The sequence below is a fragment of the Lates calcarifer genome, linkage group LG23 (assembly GCF_001640805.2).
Source record: "Lates calcarifer isolate ASB-BC8 linkage group LG23, TLL_Latcal_v3, whole genome shotgun sequence".
Taxonomy (NCBI): domain Eukaryota; kingdom Metazoa; phylum Chordata; class Actinopteri; family Centropomidae; genus Lates; species Lates calcarifer.
This window is the reverse complement of record NC_066855.1, coordinates 12,890,144-12,907,522: the sequence shown is the minus strand read 5'-3', so window position 1 is coordinate 12,907,522 and position 17,379 is coordinate 12,890,144. Positions and strand designations below refer to the sequence as shown.

At 41.7% G+C, this 17,379-nt stretch overlaps 1 protein-coding gene across 1 annotated transcript; it reads left to right on the top strand.

Annotated features, from left to right (window-relative positions):
* The first annotated feature begins 363 nt into the window (after nucleotides 1-363).
* On the top strand, nucleotides 364-4,516 carry mmp21 (matrix metallopeptidase 21). The gene is made up of 7 exons (XM_051066266.1): nucleotides 364-656; nucleotides 776-1,659; nucleotides 2,128-2,267; nucleotides 2,371-2,512; nucleotides 2,607-2,864; nucleotides 2,945-3,117; nucleotides 3,871-4,516. The coding sequence occupies exons 1-7, from the start codon at nucleotides 517-519 to the stop codon at nucleotides 4,174-4,176; spliced, it is 2,043 nt and encodes a 680-aa protein (XP_050922223.1). The 5' UTR covers nucleotides 364-516; the 3' UTR covers nucleotides 4,177-4,516.
* The last annotated feature ends 12,863 nt before the right edge of the window (nucleotides 4,517-17,379 follow it).

The following is a 17,379-nucleotide window of genomic DNA, read 5'->3' as shown; positions in this document are numbered from 1 at the left end:
AAAAAAGAGGCATCGTGCCATAGAAGCCACAATAAAGGGAGTGAATATAATTATAATTCTATTTAAGTTAAGCTTGCTCGAGAAAGTCAGTGTATATTTTTTAAAATAAACTTTGGTCAAGTGTGATGATATGGAAGGTTTGGTCATGGTTATTATAAACTGTAAAACACTTGTGTGTGTGTCCTATTCAAAACAGGTGTTGGCAGAAGTCATGGTTGTCCTAAAACACACTTATTGTCCACATGAAAGTAAAGGTTTTCACTTCTTTCCATGGGTCAACAGCAGTCCATTTAAAACCAGTGGAGCATGTATAACACATCCATACAATCCAGGCAGATTGAGCAGTTGCATGCAATAAAGACAGGTTTACTTTTCATACAAGGGTGAGAAAAGTGGGATTCCTCTGGAGAGTTGCACCTTCAGGTGGGTGTGGCAAAACTTGCCTATAAAACACTGTGGCTTCTTACACGGCATCATCTCACTTATATATAGTCTCAGGAGTAAACCAACGTCACGATGCTGACTTTTATCCAGCTGATAATTTTGCCTTTTTGGACGAGCATTAGCTCAGCTGATGCGGAGAAACTTTTCCACAACCGGGATCATTCTGATATGCAAACCCTTAATTCTCACCAAGCTGAGGTTATAACAGACCAGTTCACAGCAGAGGTAATTATTTACAGCTTTTGCCATCTATTAAATTATGCATTTCATGATACATTATAGGACCCAAATGTAATTTAACCCATTTCTTGTTGTAGTTATTTCTCTCTAGATATGGATTCATTAAGCCAGTGAACTGGGAGGCGATCCAGTTTGAAGATTCACACACAGGTTTTGATGATGACTTCTTGGATGAATTTCAAGCCACTATCAAGGAGGGAACCTCAGTGCCTCATTCACGGGATGCTCCTCAAGATGGTAATGTAGGTGTCCGCAAAAACCCAACTGAGAGCAAAGCGTTTATTTCAGCGCTTAAAGAGTTTCAGAAGATTTCGGGCCTGCCTGTCACAGGTGTGTTTGATGAGGCCACCAAGGTGGCAATGAACAAACCAAGGTGTGGGGTCCCTGACAAGGAGGTTGACCTGAATGGCCCTGCAGAAGCTGAAAACAGTAGTGCCTCAGATATTGAAAACAGTACTAGTGACACTTTTAATGAGACTGACAGAGACAACACAGGAAGTAATTTCATCAGTGACACTTCTTCTGGTGCTGCAAACATCTCGGAAGATGAACTATTCAATTTTAATGACACAGAAAGTGTCCTCACAGGTATTTCCAATGACACTAACATGAATTACACCGAAGAATTTCATGTATTCAATGACACCTCCTTAAACAACAGCCAAATGGCAAATATCAGTTCGAAGACACAGCAGAACGTAGCGGAGCGCCGCAGGAAACGTCATCTTGCCACTCTTGTATCCAAAAGCAGGCACAAGAGAGATTTGAGTGAGACCGGTTACATGGCCTTTTCTAAGAAAGTGCTGAAATGGAGGCTCATAGGGGAAGGCTACAGCAGTCAATTGTCTATTGAAGAGCAGAGGTACATCTTCAGACTGGCCTTCAGGATGTGGAGTGAGGTGTCTCCATTGGAGTTTGTGGAGGACACAGGTTCCCCGCTGGAGGATGTTGATATCAGGCTGGGCTTTGGTACAGGTAGGTCACAGCCTGTACATATGAAACTCATTCCAACATATTTTTATGAAGAATTCAGTGAAATTTTTATATTCTACTATTTGAATGTTGTTATTCTTATACTCTCCTAAGTACAACAGATTTTTTTGCTCTCTCAAATATTTACTGAAAATATACATTTCAAATTGTGACACATTTGTCACAACTCCTCCTAAATGCTTCCATTAAATGATAAAATTTAATCATCATATTATAATTGGAGTACAGCACAATCCGTATAAATAGCTTTAATGTTAAGAACCAACATATTTTAGCTGTAATAGCAGTCACCGTTGTTCCACAGAGCTGGAATATGTTGATTTTGTACAGTGAAGCTTCTTTACTGCAGAACAGCTGAATGATTTATTATATTGTTTTACTATTCTGTGTGTAGATGTCATTTTATTCAAAGAAAGAGGACAATGCACAATGACGCTTTCTTCCACACAGGAAGGCACCTTGGATGCAATCAGAGGTTTGATGGCACTGGTCAAGAATTTGCCCACGCCTGGTTCCTGGGTGATATACACTTTGATGATGATGAACATTTCACTGGTCCTAACGCTGGCAGTGGGATCAGCCTTCTTAAAGTAAGTATACTACACCAAGAATATAGGACATTCTGTCATCAGTAATCTAAAGTTCAGTTGAAGCTCAGTCATTCTTACAAATGTTAAATTTGCAATGTGTTAGGTGGCAGTTCATGAGATTGGCCACGTCTTAGGTCTCCCCCATATATACAGACCTGGATCTATAATGCAGCCCAGCTATCTGCCTCATGAGTCTGGCTTTGAGATGGACTGGATGGACAGGAAAGCCATACAGCACCTCTATGGTACATGGTTACTGCACCATCTAGTGGATACATTCACACACAGCTCCAGAGATAATTTAGGTTCAGTTCTCTAGTGACACTTTTCTTTCTCCAGGTGGCTGTAAAGGTCGGTTCAACACAGTGTTTGACTGGATCAGAAAGGAGAAGACGCCCTATGGGGAGGTGGTCATCCGCTTTAACACCTATTTCATGAGAGACGGCTGGTACTGGCTGTATGAGAATAGAAATAACCGAACACGTTATGGTGATCCAGTTGCGCTTCAGGTCGGCTGGCGTGGAATTCCTGCGGACGGAGTGGATGCATATGTGCATGTGTGGTCTAGAAGAAGAGATGCCATTTACTTCTTTAAAGGTACATTATACTATGTGAGATCAGACAGATTTTACGCTTGTCTTAAAGAGATACTGAGGAAGTGTTGTTGTTTTGTACAGGTACTCAGTTCTGGAGGTATGACAACGAGAATGACAAGGTATTCAGACAGGACCCAGAAGGTCACCGCTATCCAAGGTTAATCTCTGAAGGTTTCCCCGGGGTGTCCAGTCCCATTGACACAGCCTTTTATGACAGGAGGGACTCCCACATCTACTTCTTGAAAAACACGCTTGTAAGAATGGCATCCTTACCCTCTCTTTGACACATGACAAATGGTGTGGTACGAAGGGAGCACATAGGGATTGTTAAATTAGTTAGAAAGAAGCCCAGTAAGGTGACAACTGGGGTTAAATTAACCAGGCAAAGTGGGCCAATTTGATTAATTGCAAATTTATTGGGAAATATCAACTAAAGCAGGTCCTGACATATTACCTCATCATTTATAATTTTGCTGGCACTATGTCCAAATCTAAACAAATTTGTCAATAATTTTCTAAAGTTGTGTTTAATCAAACTATGATTACAGCAGGACTACAGTTTGGTTTCTGAGCATATAATGTAGCTGCCATGTATAGTCTGCTCCATGCTGTGTAGTAACAGTAATGAGAAGGCAGCAGGGTACATACTGTATATAATGCACAGAGGGGATTATGTATGTATCCTGGTGGGGAGCCTTAGCGGGGGGCCCAACTGCTCATTTGTGCCCTGAAGGGCCTCTAAACTTTTAATCCATCCCTGGCTTGTCATCACAACTACTGTTTCCTTATGTGATTTGTAATCCAACAATACTAGTTTGTAAAACAAGTGAAAATACAGTAAGCAAAGTCTTGAAGAGACTAAAGCCCATGTTAATTAATTGTTTCTCAGCATTATGAGGGAATGTATTCATGCAAACATACCTGCTACACTTCCTCTGTGATTTGTTTGCGTGCTGTAATTGAATTGATTACTATATAAGAGGGAAAACAATTATCTGTTCAAACAGGTGTACGCATTCGACGTCGAAGCCAACAGCTTGGCAAGAGGCTTCCCCAAAAACATCAGAGATGTTTTCCCTCCAGTGGTGAGCGGAGACCATCCAGATGGCAACGTTGACACTGCCTACTTCTCCTACACCCACAATGCCATCTTTCTACTCAAGGGCACGCGCTTCTGGCAGGTGGTGGGCAGCCGCGATCGCTGGCGCCGGCCCTCTCTGCCGCAGAATGGCCTGCTGCCACACAAGGAGGTGGATCAGCACTGGTTCGACATCTGCAACGTTCATCCCACTGCACTCAAACTAACCCGCTGAGGGCGCAGAAGCAGAGAGGTAACAAACCCTGTTGATGTGTACTGATGTTTCATAATTTGTCTGTTGCTGTATGTTTACATATCATCATATTTGTGTAGACATCCATTATGTAGTTTTTTGTCATGTCTGTTATATAACAGACAACAAACAAGTATTTTGTTGGCTTATTTTCACTGTGCTGTGTTATTAATATATCTAAGAGCTGCTCTGTCTCACACTTAGAGGTGCCAAATGCATACCAGCATGAAAACAATCCTAAGGGACTTATGATTAAGATATTTAGAACACTGGTGAGAAGAAATTTATTTGTAGAGTGTTTACTCATTCTATATACAGACACTGTAGCTGATACCATCAGATACCTGATATCAATGTTTTGCTGAGCTGCTCTCTGTAAAGCCTTATATGCCTCGGCACAGTGTGGAGGAAACCGCTTTTCAAATAGCACATTTACAAAGAAAAGGGGATGATTATGCAACAACTAATGAAATCATGTCAAAGCTCACAATGTACATACTGTGAACTGTGGAGTGGCTTCTCATGTCAGATATATTGGACCTGAATCTTTTGAAGAACCATGCATAAAAGTATCTCTGTTATTATGCATGTATAAAAATGGAAATATATTCAGAAGACTGGGGGTGGTTTTGAAGATCGAAAGCATGCAGTCTTTTGACATAATAGTATAGAAAAAGAAATGGCATGTAATGATGTACAGTGTATATCATCAGTTATATTGCACACAGTTGGGATGAAGTCCCTGCATTGTCTATGTGTGCATTATGTTGCTAGGAACTATTACCACATCCACTCGTTGCTCCGCGACAATGGTGGAAGTGGAGATATACTTATCCCATGGCCTCTTACAGGCTTCACAACCTGCACATCTGCACTGACTCTATGGAACCATCACTTCCCTCTAAATCACCTGCACTAGCTCAAATCCATAGATGCCTGCAGGCAGGAATGAATACTGAATGACCTGGAAACCATGCTACAAAAATCCCTTCAGTATTTCGTTTTGATTCATCCCTCACTGTGCAACAAGTTTTGGGTACATATGGAGGAGAAAAAAAACAATATGAACTTTATCAATAAAAACCTAGAGGTGATATCTATCTAGTGATCTACTTTTTAAAAAATTCTGCTTGTTATGAAAGGTTGAGTTAAAAATTTACACACAATCAATCAAAAGAAGAATATTGAAATTTAGATTGAAGCAAAATGATTGAAAAGGGGGATTCGTCTCATTACTTAATGCCGTTCCATTTTATAGTAATCATTTGAGCATGGTGCAAAGAAACCAACATCGATTCTGTAATCAATATGTTACTTGAACACTCTTATTAATGCAGCTCATCTTAGGAGATTAAGCTCCTGGTGGGCGCCAGATAACTAGCGTTGTGCTCCAGGCACTCCATAGGCCATATTAATAAATTGAAGTAGAAATCAATTACAAGCAAAGGAACAAAATGTCATGGTAAGTGGAGCTACAGAGATGGATGTCATGAGATGATGAGTTTGCTCACACATTTACAGAGTGAGCTTCTCTTTCCGCGAAGACATTAACGGCATACAAATAAATGCCCTTGTTCATCTTCTCTGCTGAAGATGAGTGCTTGTTTTCTTGAGCTAATATTCTGCGGTTCCTTGTCATTTTCATGGTATTTCAAGGGTTTGAGTGAGTAAATAGGAGTGGGCATCATTTCCGACTTCACAGTTCAGCAAATTCCTCTTAAGAATCTAATATGCCATATGTTGGTTGCTGCGGCACATTGCTGTGTGGTTGACATCTCAGCAAGAATTATTGATAGACTAATTTTGAATCCAGTACAGGAGATAATGCAGTGCAGAGGAGGCTTGTGATCTGTTTGTTTATCCCATTATGAAGCACCATACATCTCCTGCACCCCGGAGTTCCCAATACAGACAAATCCTAAATGCAAACTGTTATTCACACATTGCGAGTCCCCGGCTGCCATATTGCACAGCTCAATGATCTGTGCTTTTTTGCTCTAACAGTGCTGCTATTGAAGCTCCCTTCCCCACACCGCGGGCCTCTATGGATGCGACAAGGATAAATGAGATCAGTCATGCTGATAGAGCCCGAGCCGCGGCAGCCCCAGAGAGATACAAAAACCTGTGTCATGGCACAGGAATCCACATGGGAGGCACTTCAGAAACAGGAGAATGGGACAAAACTCCTGCAGCACATTCACATAGCTCCACCACCCCCACCCCCCCACCCCATCTCGAACTCTGCCAAGACGTGGAGATAACTTGCAGTGCTGTTGCCTCATTTCTGTCTCAAAGCGGTGTGGAAAACATAGGAATAAATCATTTCTAGCATCATTTCAAATGAATGTCATATAGTAATGTGTCTTTGTGTGCGCCATGGGATTAGTTCAACAAACTGCTGAATGCAGATAGTATGTTGCATTTAAATGTATCTTCCAGATCCTTGAATGAGAGCCGTTCAGATATATAATTCTAGTCCCCTCTGGGGTTGAATGGTGAGCTGAGGGATAATATCACTTTCAACATTTGTACATTTATACAGTAAACAATTCCAGTGTCTGTGATGGAAATTATTGCCTTTATTTCTGAGTCACACCTTGTGGAAAGGATGTTGAATAGTTTCAGTTATTGTGCTCTTTATCCATTGTACGTGTCATAATATTCACACAGCACCTTGAGAATCTCTCAAGCTCGGTTCACCGTCTGCATTGGCAGAAGTAGGGCAAGTAGGGCGGTAACCTCATCAGGAAAAGGCATAAACAATTCCATTACTTGAAGAGTATTGATCACTGACCATGGAGAGGACTCATGGGGATGGAACCGCTTCCTGCATCCCGCTCCCTTACCCTGCTCTGGTATGCCCTGATATTTCCTAACCCCTCACCCATTATGACCCACCAACTGAAATTCAAATCCTTTGTTCCTGGTATCTTGTTGTCAAAGTGGTTTAACACATTTTAAGCTGCATTAGATGAAAAGAGTCTGATAAATGTCAGCTTGACTTGCATTTTGACAATTTGACCTTGAGTTGTGTCATGAATAGTTACAAGTTGAGTCCAGTGCAGTAACAGTTAACAGAATGAGAAATATGCCATGTAACCTAATCACGTAGCACTACCATGATAAAATGGTGGCAGTACATTTTCATAATAAGCTGGCAACAGTTTATTGATTAGAATTGTTCTACGATGAACTTTTGGGACTTGTAGAAGATAGATTTTAAAAAGAAAAGGTCTAAATTGAAGCTGCAGTGGCCAAGTTATCCTGATTTCAAGTCCCAAAAAGACTGTATCCCACACTTCCCATAATGCAAATTGAAAGCATATTTTTGTTAAACCATCCTTATTTGATAAAAGCCCAAATCGTTCAAACTTCTTGCAGCTTCTTTTTAATGCAGGATTTCTGTTAAACATGTATAAGCCAAACAACCCGGTTGACATCACCAGATTCTTTACCTTTAATAACTAATAATTAAATACTGTACAGTGTATAGTTTTGAGCATCATCCTTATCTAATCTAAATAATAAGAACAAGAAAAAAAAGTTAGTAATATAGATCTACATTCTCATACCTCCATAGGAACCCCACTATGTACTTACTTATACATGTATATATACACCAGCATTTTATCTTCATCAAACAACACTGTGCCTTTGATACACCATAGACTAGCATCCATACCTACTGTGAAATCTTGTATAACAGCTGTATTAAAATGTAAATTCAGGAACATGATATTGTGCCTTCAAGTGGGTAAACTCATCTGTCATGCCTCAAAAAAAAAAAAAAAAGAGGCCAGTAGGGGGCAATGTCAACACATAGTAGGTTCAACTATTCCGTAGGACTGCTACATGGACCCACAACTGTCAGTTTCAATCGTACATCGGTATTCATCTTTTAATGCATTGGTTTTTCAAGTTTGCAGGCATCTTTTGTGTTTTTATTAACCTTGCAAATGTATTAGACACTGATTCAGCTATTGATCTACAACAGGAGGTACAACAAACTCTATGTTAATGTGTTACTGTGTGCAAAGTTTTACATTTTTAATGAGAAATGTGAGATTTAGACAAAGGCTAATGCAGTTAAGGTATATTGGATTGTTAAGGTTTAGCTTTTTCAGTATATCTGTGGTGTGGCTGTGGTTGTCTGTGTTGCATTTCTTAGAGTTTTGAATATATCAGGTGTATTTTGAGAGTGGAATAAGAAAGGGGATTCTTTCCTCATACTGCATGTGTCCCCTGTTGTCAGAGGCCTACTGTGGAAATGCTGACATGTGTGTGGGTTTTTTTTTTTTTCTTTGAAATGACAGGTTATGGAAATACATTTACCTGGGTATATACCAGCTATGTGCTATGTTTCACTATGTTTGAAAGAGAATTTGTAGCTGCTGCCAAAGATTCCACAGCCACACTGAGGTAGAGTGCGGCTCAGCATTTATTCCGCCATAATAGGCGTGGAATTCAGACTTTCCTGAAAAGCGGATTTTGAGTTGAAAGTTGTTTTGCGCATTAACTCTGAGTGGCATCGTTAACAAGGCTCTGGCTTGTTTACAGTGGTTCAAAAATCAAGCAGTCTCTCACCTCACTCAGCAAGAGACACACAGGAATGCACACAGTTGCACCCACACTTGCAAACATACACCCACATTTGAAAATGCATACACAAGGATCACATACACACACACACACACACACAGATGTTCCCCCACATTTGCCTCCCTGCCTCTCTTCTTCCCTTTCCGCTTCTCCTCTTGCCCCCCAGATAAAGAATTTCGGATTAAAAGAGAAAAACACTGACTGATTCACGACCTTCACGACTGCCTCTCAATTTCACATTCAAATCAATATTTCAAAAGCGTTATCATCAAATAGTTTTGAGCAAAGAGCTACTCACTAAGGATCTTTAATGTTGAGAGAGGTAAATAGGATTTAGAATTCACAAACCTGAGCTTTCATGCAGTCATTATACCGTGAAGAAGAAGAAACTCTCTTTGTGTGACGGGAAACTGTGTAAGTCTGCAGTAAAAGCAGTTTTTTTAAGACAACATAACAAGTATCTTTGACTTTATATCCCTGTTCAGTTACACATGTAAGCAGAAGTCTCTATGCCAAATGGAAATAGTACAGTAATTACATGTCTTCTCTTGAGAATAGTCCATTTATCAAACAGACTAATTTGAATGAGGAATCCAAATCATGCAAGTGTAATTAAGCATTGTGTGTAGCCTCATGCATAATGCAGCATTTAGGTATTGACTAAATACCTGATAAACAAATAGCGTGGGTGTGGAAGAGGATATGTTTGTCATACCACAAGCGATCCACCCCAATAAATGCTGTCGCCCCGCTAATTTGCCTCCATATGCGGCAAAAGGAATCTCTCCCACTCGCCGCAAAGCTGAACCCTGACCTTTGGCTAAGGAGGAGTTTCGGGGGACAAAACAAGGGGCTTTCTGGTGATGTCAGTCTGAGTGGCAGCTGCAGGTCACGGAGGGGAGGTTGTGATGGGGGGGGGGGGCTGTCCCATGCATGGCCACACAGAAGTGACTGCCCTGGCCTGCCACCTCCATTTCAAGCCTGGGAAAGTGACAGGAAATGTACGTGCCACAGCAGTCTTTGTCAAAGGGGAGAAGGAATGAAAAGAAGCCTGTACATGGGCAGATTAAAACGTCTAAGATTTAAACTATCTTCAAGTTTTTGATACATGTTTTGTTCACTTGACTAGCATCTTTATGAGTCAGTTCACCCAAATGACAAAAAAAGACACCCAAAAATATGTTAATTATGTTAATTATGTATCTAGTTTTTCACAGGGACTACTTTTTTTTGGCCAGAACATTTTTCCTCTGAAAACTGTTGACGGAGTTACTTTGTGGATTATTCAGAGTAAAGAGGACATTTATTCTCAAAAGATTCTCTGTTGTTAGACATTCACTGGGCAAATTTAGGTAAATTAAACCACAATTATCAACTGGGCTAAAAAAAAAAAAAAAAACTGACTGAGACAGCAAGAAAATCAGTCTTTGTTTTGTAATTTGGGTGAATCAGCCCTTTAATTAGTCTGAGTTACTGTCACTGCACGCCTTTTGATTTATTTGTGCAGCAGCTGTAATAGAGTCTTTTTATTTACCTTCAAGTGTCTCTGTTTTAGACAGCAATCACGAGTCCCAACATCGCGCACTCCCACAAAATATGGCATGGTGCTGTTACCACCTGTCAGCAACACAGTCTCCATCTGAGCAGCCCTTTTATTCTCCTCTGAGCCACAGAGACACACCTGCTTATGAGACTACTTGTACAAGGAATTTGTCAAGTGGCCGAGCACTGGGGTTTGTCTTTCCTCCTCCTCCCTCCTCCCCTCTCCTCTCCCAGTGCCCCTCCACCAACTCCACCTCCTTCGTCTCTCTCCTTCCGCTGTTTCCAGATTCCACCCTGATTTTCTTCCTCACCTCAGCACCCTCCCACCCCACCCTCTCTCTGTCCTCCGCTCTCCTCCTTCTCTCTCTCCTCTTTTCTACCAGAGGAACAGATGGGGTTGAACCCGCGGGGGGAAAATGATGGTTGGGTTTGAAAAGTCCTTTACTTAACCGGCGGGGGGAAGGGTGTCACACTTTGTGCATGCCAGTCTGTGTCCATGTGTGTCCAGCTTTCACTTTTAACCTAAATTTTTGCTGGGAGACATTTTTTGATATGTTATAGGTCTTTTGCACCACAGGAACATATGATTTATTCAGAAAAAAATGTAGAATTATTATTATTATTATTTTATTTAAAAGGACATTTTGTGTTGTTGTTTTGTATTGTTGTCAAAATCTTCTCCAGAGTTGATACCTGTGGCTTCGTGCTTGCTTGCCTGAGCAATAAATCCCATTCACACCCTTTCAGAATGCTGCAGCCAGACTCCAGAACAAATATGAGAAATCACACAACCTCCATTTTAGCCTCTTTTCATTGGCTTCCAAAACAGATTTAAAGATTGTTACATTACTTCTACATTTATTTCATACTCTCACTCCAACATACTTTTGTGAGCTTTCCTGCCTACCTGTTCCTGCACTCAACCTTTACCAGCAGTCCCCCAAGCTAGACTTAAACCACAATCTGGTTTATTAGAACTTGGGTTTTATTTTTAAAGTATAATAATAACATTGGACACCATAAAGACAACCATAAAGATCTTAAACAAACACTCAGGTTAGCCAAAAGTATTTGGAAGGAAAGGCAAACAGTTTAACCAAATAATCTGTTTTACAGACTTTCAACGTAGAATATCACACATACTATAGCTGAGCAGGCACAGGTGGGCTTATCACCAGTATTTTTAGTGCAGTTTTTTTCCCGATCAAAGTGGTTTAGATAATCTGACAAAGCAAGACTGTTATCCAAAGAAAAACAACAGGATCAATTGTTTCAGCTAATAACTTGTCAACATTCGAATGACAAGGCCCTCTAGTGGCCATAGTGATTACGACACCTATCCAACTGGAATAAAAGAGAAAGTTAGGCAACATTAGATAGACAACATGAGATGTTAGTGGATACCACAGCATTATGCTTTTTATTTCCCATTTCCCACCGACAGGCAATGCGGTGGTTACAGTTTCTTGTAACCATGACAACAATGGTTCCCTGACCTTAACCAAGTAATTTTCATTATGACCATGAAAACAAAGACCTCGTAACTTTAACAAAAAGTAAACGTCACCCTAACTGAGATGTTTTTTCTAACCATACCTATTTTAACCCAAACCACGATCCTTCCCTGACTTCAGCTTTTTTTTGCTTAAACTTAACCAAACCTCAAACGTTGCTGAATCACATCATAGTGTCAGATCAGAAAATACTTAACATTTGCTATTTGTTGTTCCGTAAGGCATATGCCTTGATTTAGAAGACTCATTGGGCTAAACTCTCGTAGGCCTTTTGTGCTGAAGACATTTTAACATGTCATAGTAGGAAAAGTGCAGTTGTAAAAAGCAAAATTAATGATGGCTGAATTCCACTCTATTGTTCATGCCGTCTTACTGGGACAGCTAAATTAAACAGAGCTATCATTAGTGTTATGAGTAACACCTGTGCTTTTCTTACTGGGTCAAGTCTAAATGTCTTTTTCAAAATTTTTTACAACCTGATCATCTGACTGCTCGTGTTTCTTGCCTCCTCAGACTTCATTGTGGCGATGTTGCCATTTTCCTAGATCTGTGCCGTTACTTTGTTGTGAAGAGTGCTATTATAATCAATAAGAAATGATGTCCAACACAACAAAATTAACAACAACTAGAATGGCAGACAGTAGAGCACATACCACTATAAATATATCTGATTTTCAAAATCCACATTTTTTCCTGAGAGACTGATGAAAATGTTGCTTAAAATATAGAGGAAGGTGATAAAAAAAAAAAAAAAAAATCATGAATCTGCCCTGCCCAGAGTCTGACCTGCCCCAAACTTTTTGATGGATGCCACCTTAGCCCATGCCCCATCCCTCCTTCAGGTTTGGTGCAAATCAGTTCAGTATTTTCTGTGTAATCCTGCAGACAAATACACAAGCAAACCAACAGACATCGGTGAAAACATAACTTCCTTTGGCGAAGGCAACAACCTGCGCTTACACTGGTGTGGAAACGGCTGGTATGTTGTCCTCACTTGGTCTTGTTAGGGCTTCAGCTGTGTCTGAACTGGCCGCAGGAGCTCTCCCCCATTCCTGCCACCCTTAACAAGGCCCCCAGCCCTCACAGAGAATAGGCTGCCCTTTCACACTCACACTGGACGCGGCACGAATGAGTGCCACCCTCACCCCGAGCTTCTGCTCTGAGGGAGCTTTGCAAAATTCTGACACATTTCTCTCTGAAATAAAAATATCATGTAACACATTTTCCTCCTGTGATACATGACAAAATCTTGCTGCATTGTGAAGTATACCATCTCTTCATTCGTCACCTGGCGTGTAGTCAAATCAGAATCTAAAAATCCTCTCTTTCCTTCCCTCCTGAAGTGTACATGTATTTCTCTTAAACATACATACAGTATCCTGTGCTCATGAAAGATGCATTTCCATTCAACACAAACAGCAGGATAGTTGTTTTTGCAGCACTCGCAGCTGAAACATATTTGAAAATAGACCTCAGAGTTGTTCTTCTCCAAACAGCTGCCATTATTCATGAATGTCAGCTAAGGAATGCATTTCATATGTCAGTGTCAGAGAGATTATATTTTGTTACAACCTCTGGCTGGTGTTGGTAAGGTGTTTTTTTCCTTCTAATATACCAGACAGTGTATCAGTAAAATAAATATTGCATGCTTTTCACCTTGAAGGATGTGGTATGTATTCTAACCTATGCTTCAGGAAGTGTTGTGTGTCAGCCATGAGAGAATTATTTCTTTAGAGGAGCAGCTCTCTCCTCCTTAATGTTCATGCATTACATTTTGGAATACTCAATAGGCAGGAATCTTGCTGGGAGCTGGAGTCTGGGCTTTGGCTCCCTCCCATGTAGGTCACACCTTATTATGGCAAATTTAAAAGTTCTTGCCATGACTCTCTGTTTAGAAAATGAGAAGGAGGTCCCCTGTGTGCATGTGTGTCACGGATTTAAACGGTACCGTTTCACCTCCTTTCTGGGCTGTTTTGTTTGATCTAAATGAGAATTCGGAGAAAGTGGAACAGCTCGTGAAGGAGCAGTGAGAAATCGAGACTGACGTTGCCACCTCATAGCCCTGAAATTGTGCAGAGTAGTTGTGCCAGTCTCTTTGTTTGGAGATTAATGTTGCGTCAGTCACATTCTTTGTATGGGGGACACTAGCCAAACTGCATGGTGAAATCTAGCTACATCAAAAACATCCATTCTGATGTAGAGGAAAATAGGAGAGCATCATTTGGAGAGAATCATAAATTTATCTGACATGCATGGGCTCCTGCTGTTATGAGCTATTGATATTCTGCCAGTCAAAGCTTACCATTTGTGGCATCATCAATCTCTGTGTTTTAACTTTGTATATGTGTCTTTGTATGTAGGTGGAACATAAGTGGGGTTGTGTTGTGTGGCTGTGCACACGCAGGACTGAATTAGGAGGCCCCCCTCTTTTTCTCGCTCTCTCTCTCTTTTTTTTTTTTTCTTTTCTGCAGGCTTTGCTCAGGGGCATGACACATTTCTGAGGGGCTTTGGATCCCCTGGCCTGATAATTCCTTCAATTATTCAATGGTTGGCTGGCAGATGAAGTGAGGCCATGAATAAAGCAAATCTGTGGGCATACGAGCTCCGACAATACAAACACACTATTAGCACTCATTTCCTCTGCTCGTCCTTGAAGATACACTGCGGTGTCCCGAAAATGGAGTGGATGGGGGGGGGGAGCTGGTGATTACATAGGTTTGCCTGGGCAGCAGCTACCTGCGCATTTCAAGCCCAAACAACCCACAAAGTTAGGAGAAGAGAGGAGGGGTCGGGTGGGGGTCAGAAAGCAGCGCTGAATCCCAGCCAAACTCTTCCAGGAGTGAGCTTATTGCTGCTTGTCGGGTCAGCTCTGGGGGTCTTTTCTTTCACTTCCTGCGTAGGGTCTTTGTGAAATCAGGCAAGTGCTTTTTTCAGTGCTCGCTCATCATGACTCGGTAGAACAAACGTGCATCAGATTATGGCTCTTTTCTTGCGGAGAGGCACCGCCACAGAGCCGCGGCTCCCCCTAATAAAAAGCCCATCTTCACAGATGCCCCGTCCTCTTCTGACTTAGCGCAGTCAAGTGTAGGACAAAGGCAAAAGAAGGGGTGCTGTGCTCCGCCCTAATGAAGTTGTAGGTCTTGTTCCTCGCTGCGCTCTGTTGGAGAAACAAAGCTAATCATAGTGAGAGCAGCCCCAGACTGCTACAACAGAGGGACCAGGTGCTTGTTCTTTTTTTTTTTCCTTCCTTCTTCTTCTTTTCCTTTTTTTTCTCCGCAGAGCACCTGCCTTTAACCATCTGCACCTGCTGTCTGTAATAAGACAAGGGTGCAGCACTCGCAGCACTCCCTGGATGTATGATGGGATAGCACAGGCTGATTGTGATGATGCCTCAAAGACATACGGTGCAGACACATCTCTTATCTCCTCGTGAGTCTCCCTCCAAAGCTGAAGTCTGACTCATCACTGACCCTCTTTGTTGCCCTAGCATGAAACCGAACGGGGAAATGTGTCACAACAGAAGCGTATTCTGCCTCTTACCTTTCACTGCTAAGATTAAACCGCCACTGTGAGCAGACAAAACTGTCCGGCGGCTTCAGATTGAATGTTGCATATATTTAGGAGACCCCTTCTCTTTTCTGCTCCTGTGGTGTCCCATTGTTGCGTGATTAGAATCTCCTCAGCAACAGACTCCTGATGTATTTGGTTCACGGGAAGGTCAAGGGCGAGCCAAAATGCCCCACCCTCCTCCTACAACAAAAACCTTGTGAAAAGGAAAAAAAAACTTGTAGCTGCCACACCTACTCTTCAGGGGAGAAAGACTGGTCTGATATTGTATTTTCCCTTGGTGATTTTGTGGATCTGTGTAAAAGTCTTTGCACTGAATCATTAACCAAAAAAACAAACAAAAAAACAGTGTTGAATCTTTCCTTTGGGGATGCAATCAAACTTCTACTGGCTGGATTTTGTTTTGGACAAAAGATTGGCCTTCAAACTTCAAATACTTCACCTATGAATAAGAAATCCGCGTACACCAAAAATGAATAATATAGCGTTTTTTCTTTTTTTTTTTTGAATGCAGGATACAATTGAAGATGAAACTCTGTGCCACCCTGCACTTCAGTCTCTCACTCTGCCAGTCGTCTCTTTGATGTGTGAGGTAGAAAATCTGTGCACCTGTGGGGAGCAAAAGAGGTTGATGGTGGTAGAGAGGGGACAGTGAGACGGAGGGGTGGGGGGGCTGGGAGCGACCGCCAGCTTACTTGAGTGTCTATCCACCTTAGCCTGCTGCTGTCGCTGCCAGCAACGCTGTGCCAGACTCTGCTCTTCCAGATAAACAAATGCTAGACAAATTTCTCTTTGTTAAACCTGTGTCGACTGCTGCATAATAATGAAGGCTGGTGCTGCCAGAGCGTGTGTCCAGCCAGTAATGATCCTCCTGTCTGCGAGGACAATGAGGAAAGAATGTATTCAAAACAGACAGACCCCCTCCGCTGCTCTGCTGTACATTCTTCCTTCCCCTGGCCTGTCTTTGGCTTTGGCGTTAATGCCCCTTTGTAAACACAGTAGTCCAGTCACTCCACCACAATTATCCTTGAATGTATTCATAGCAGATCTGGGACGCAGCCCAAGGCATCATTCTTACCATTCTTTTTGTTTTGGCCATGACTTATCATTCAGCTGGCTCTGATATCACAACATTGAGCCTTTCACCCTGTTTTCCTGCGCTCAAAGAGAGATTGTTAAAATTAAATTGCAGCCGAGTGACAATAAATCTCAACACCGCTTGACAAAATGCCAAATCTGTGCCATCTTATGACAGAGATCAGTCAAGGATCTCTTAATGCCTAGCATGAACAAGGCTATACTCCTCTTAGAAACAATGATAACACAAAAACCTCATAGTTAGTAACCAAAAAAAAAAAAAACATCTCTGCTATTCTCAGTGGACTCTACCTAATTATGCATGAAAGATGACTGAGGGCTGTGGGGGGAGGAGGTGAGGAGGCTGACTAGTGGTGGACTTTGTGTGGCTTGAGTGCACCACTGAAGGCAGCCAAAGACTGCTTTGGTGCCTGGCAGCTGGATTAGAATTACTTTCAGAATATCACGCATCATTACGGCAGAAGAACCGGCCAGATCACAAGGTTACTGTGATAATGAAGGAAGGACGACAAGGTAAACTGCTGCACTGAGACACGGATTCAAATGTGACGTGTATTTACCTTACAGGGCTAGTAGAGGGGATGCAACTAATTTCTGTGGACACCCCCCCCCCCTTCCAGAGGTCACATTCAATTAAAAAAAAAAGAGGATGAATTCTTTTGGCCGTGTAAAATGCAAAGAGGTGAACCCCAGCCTTGCGTGCAAAAAATGCAAAGACTGAACAGGACAATTGTGATATTCAACTATTGTCTTTGTCAAATATATAGCCTGTGTAATGGGCCTGCGAGAGAGTGCATGTGTTTTGCTGTTGCATAGCAGCCATGCATCTGATGAACATTCAGCACTGTATTACTGAAGGAAGAAA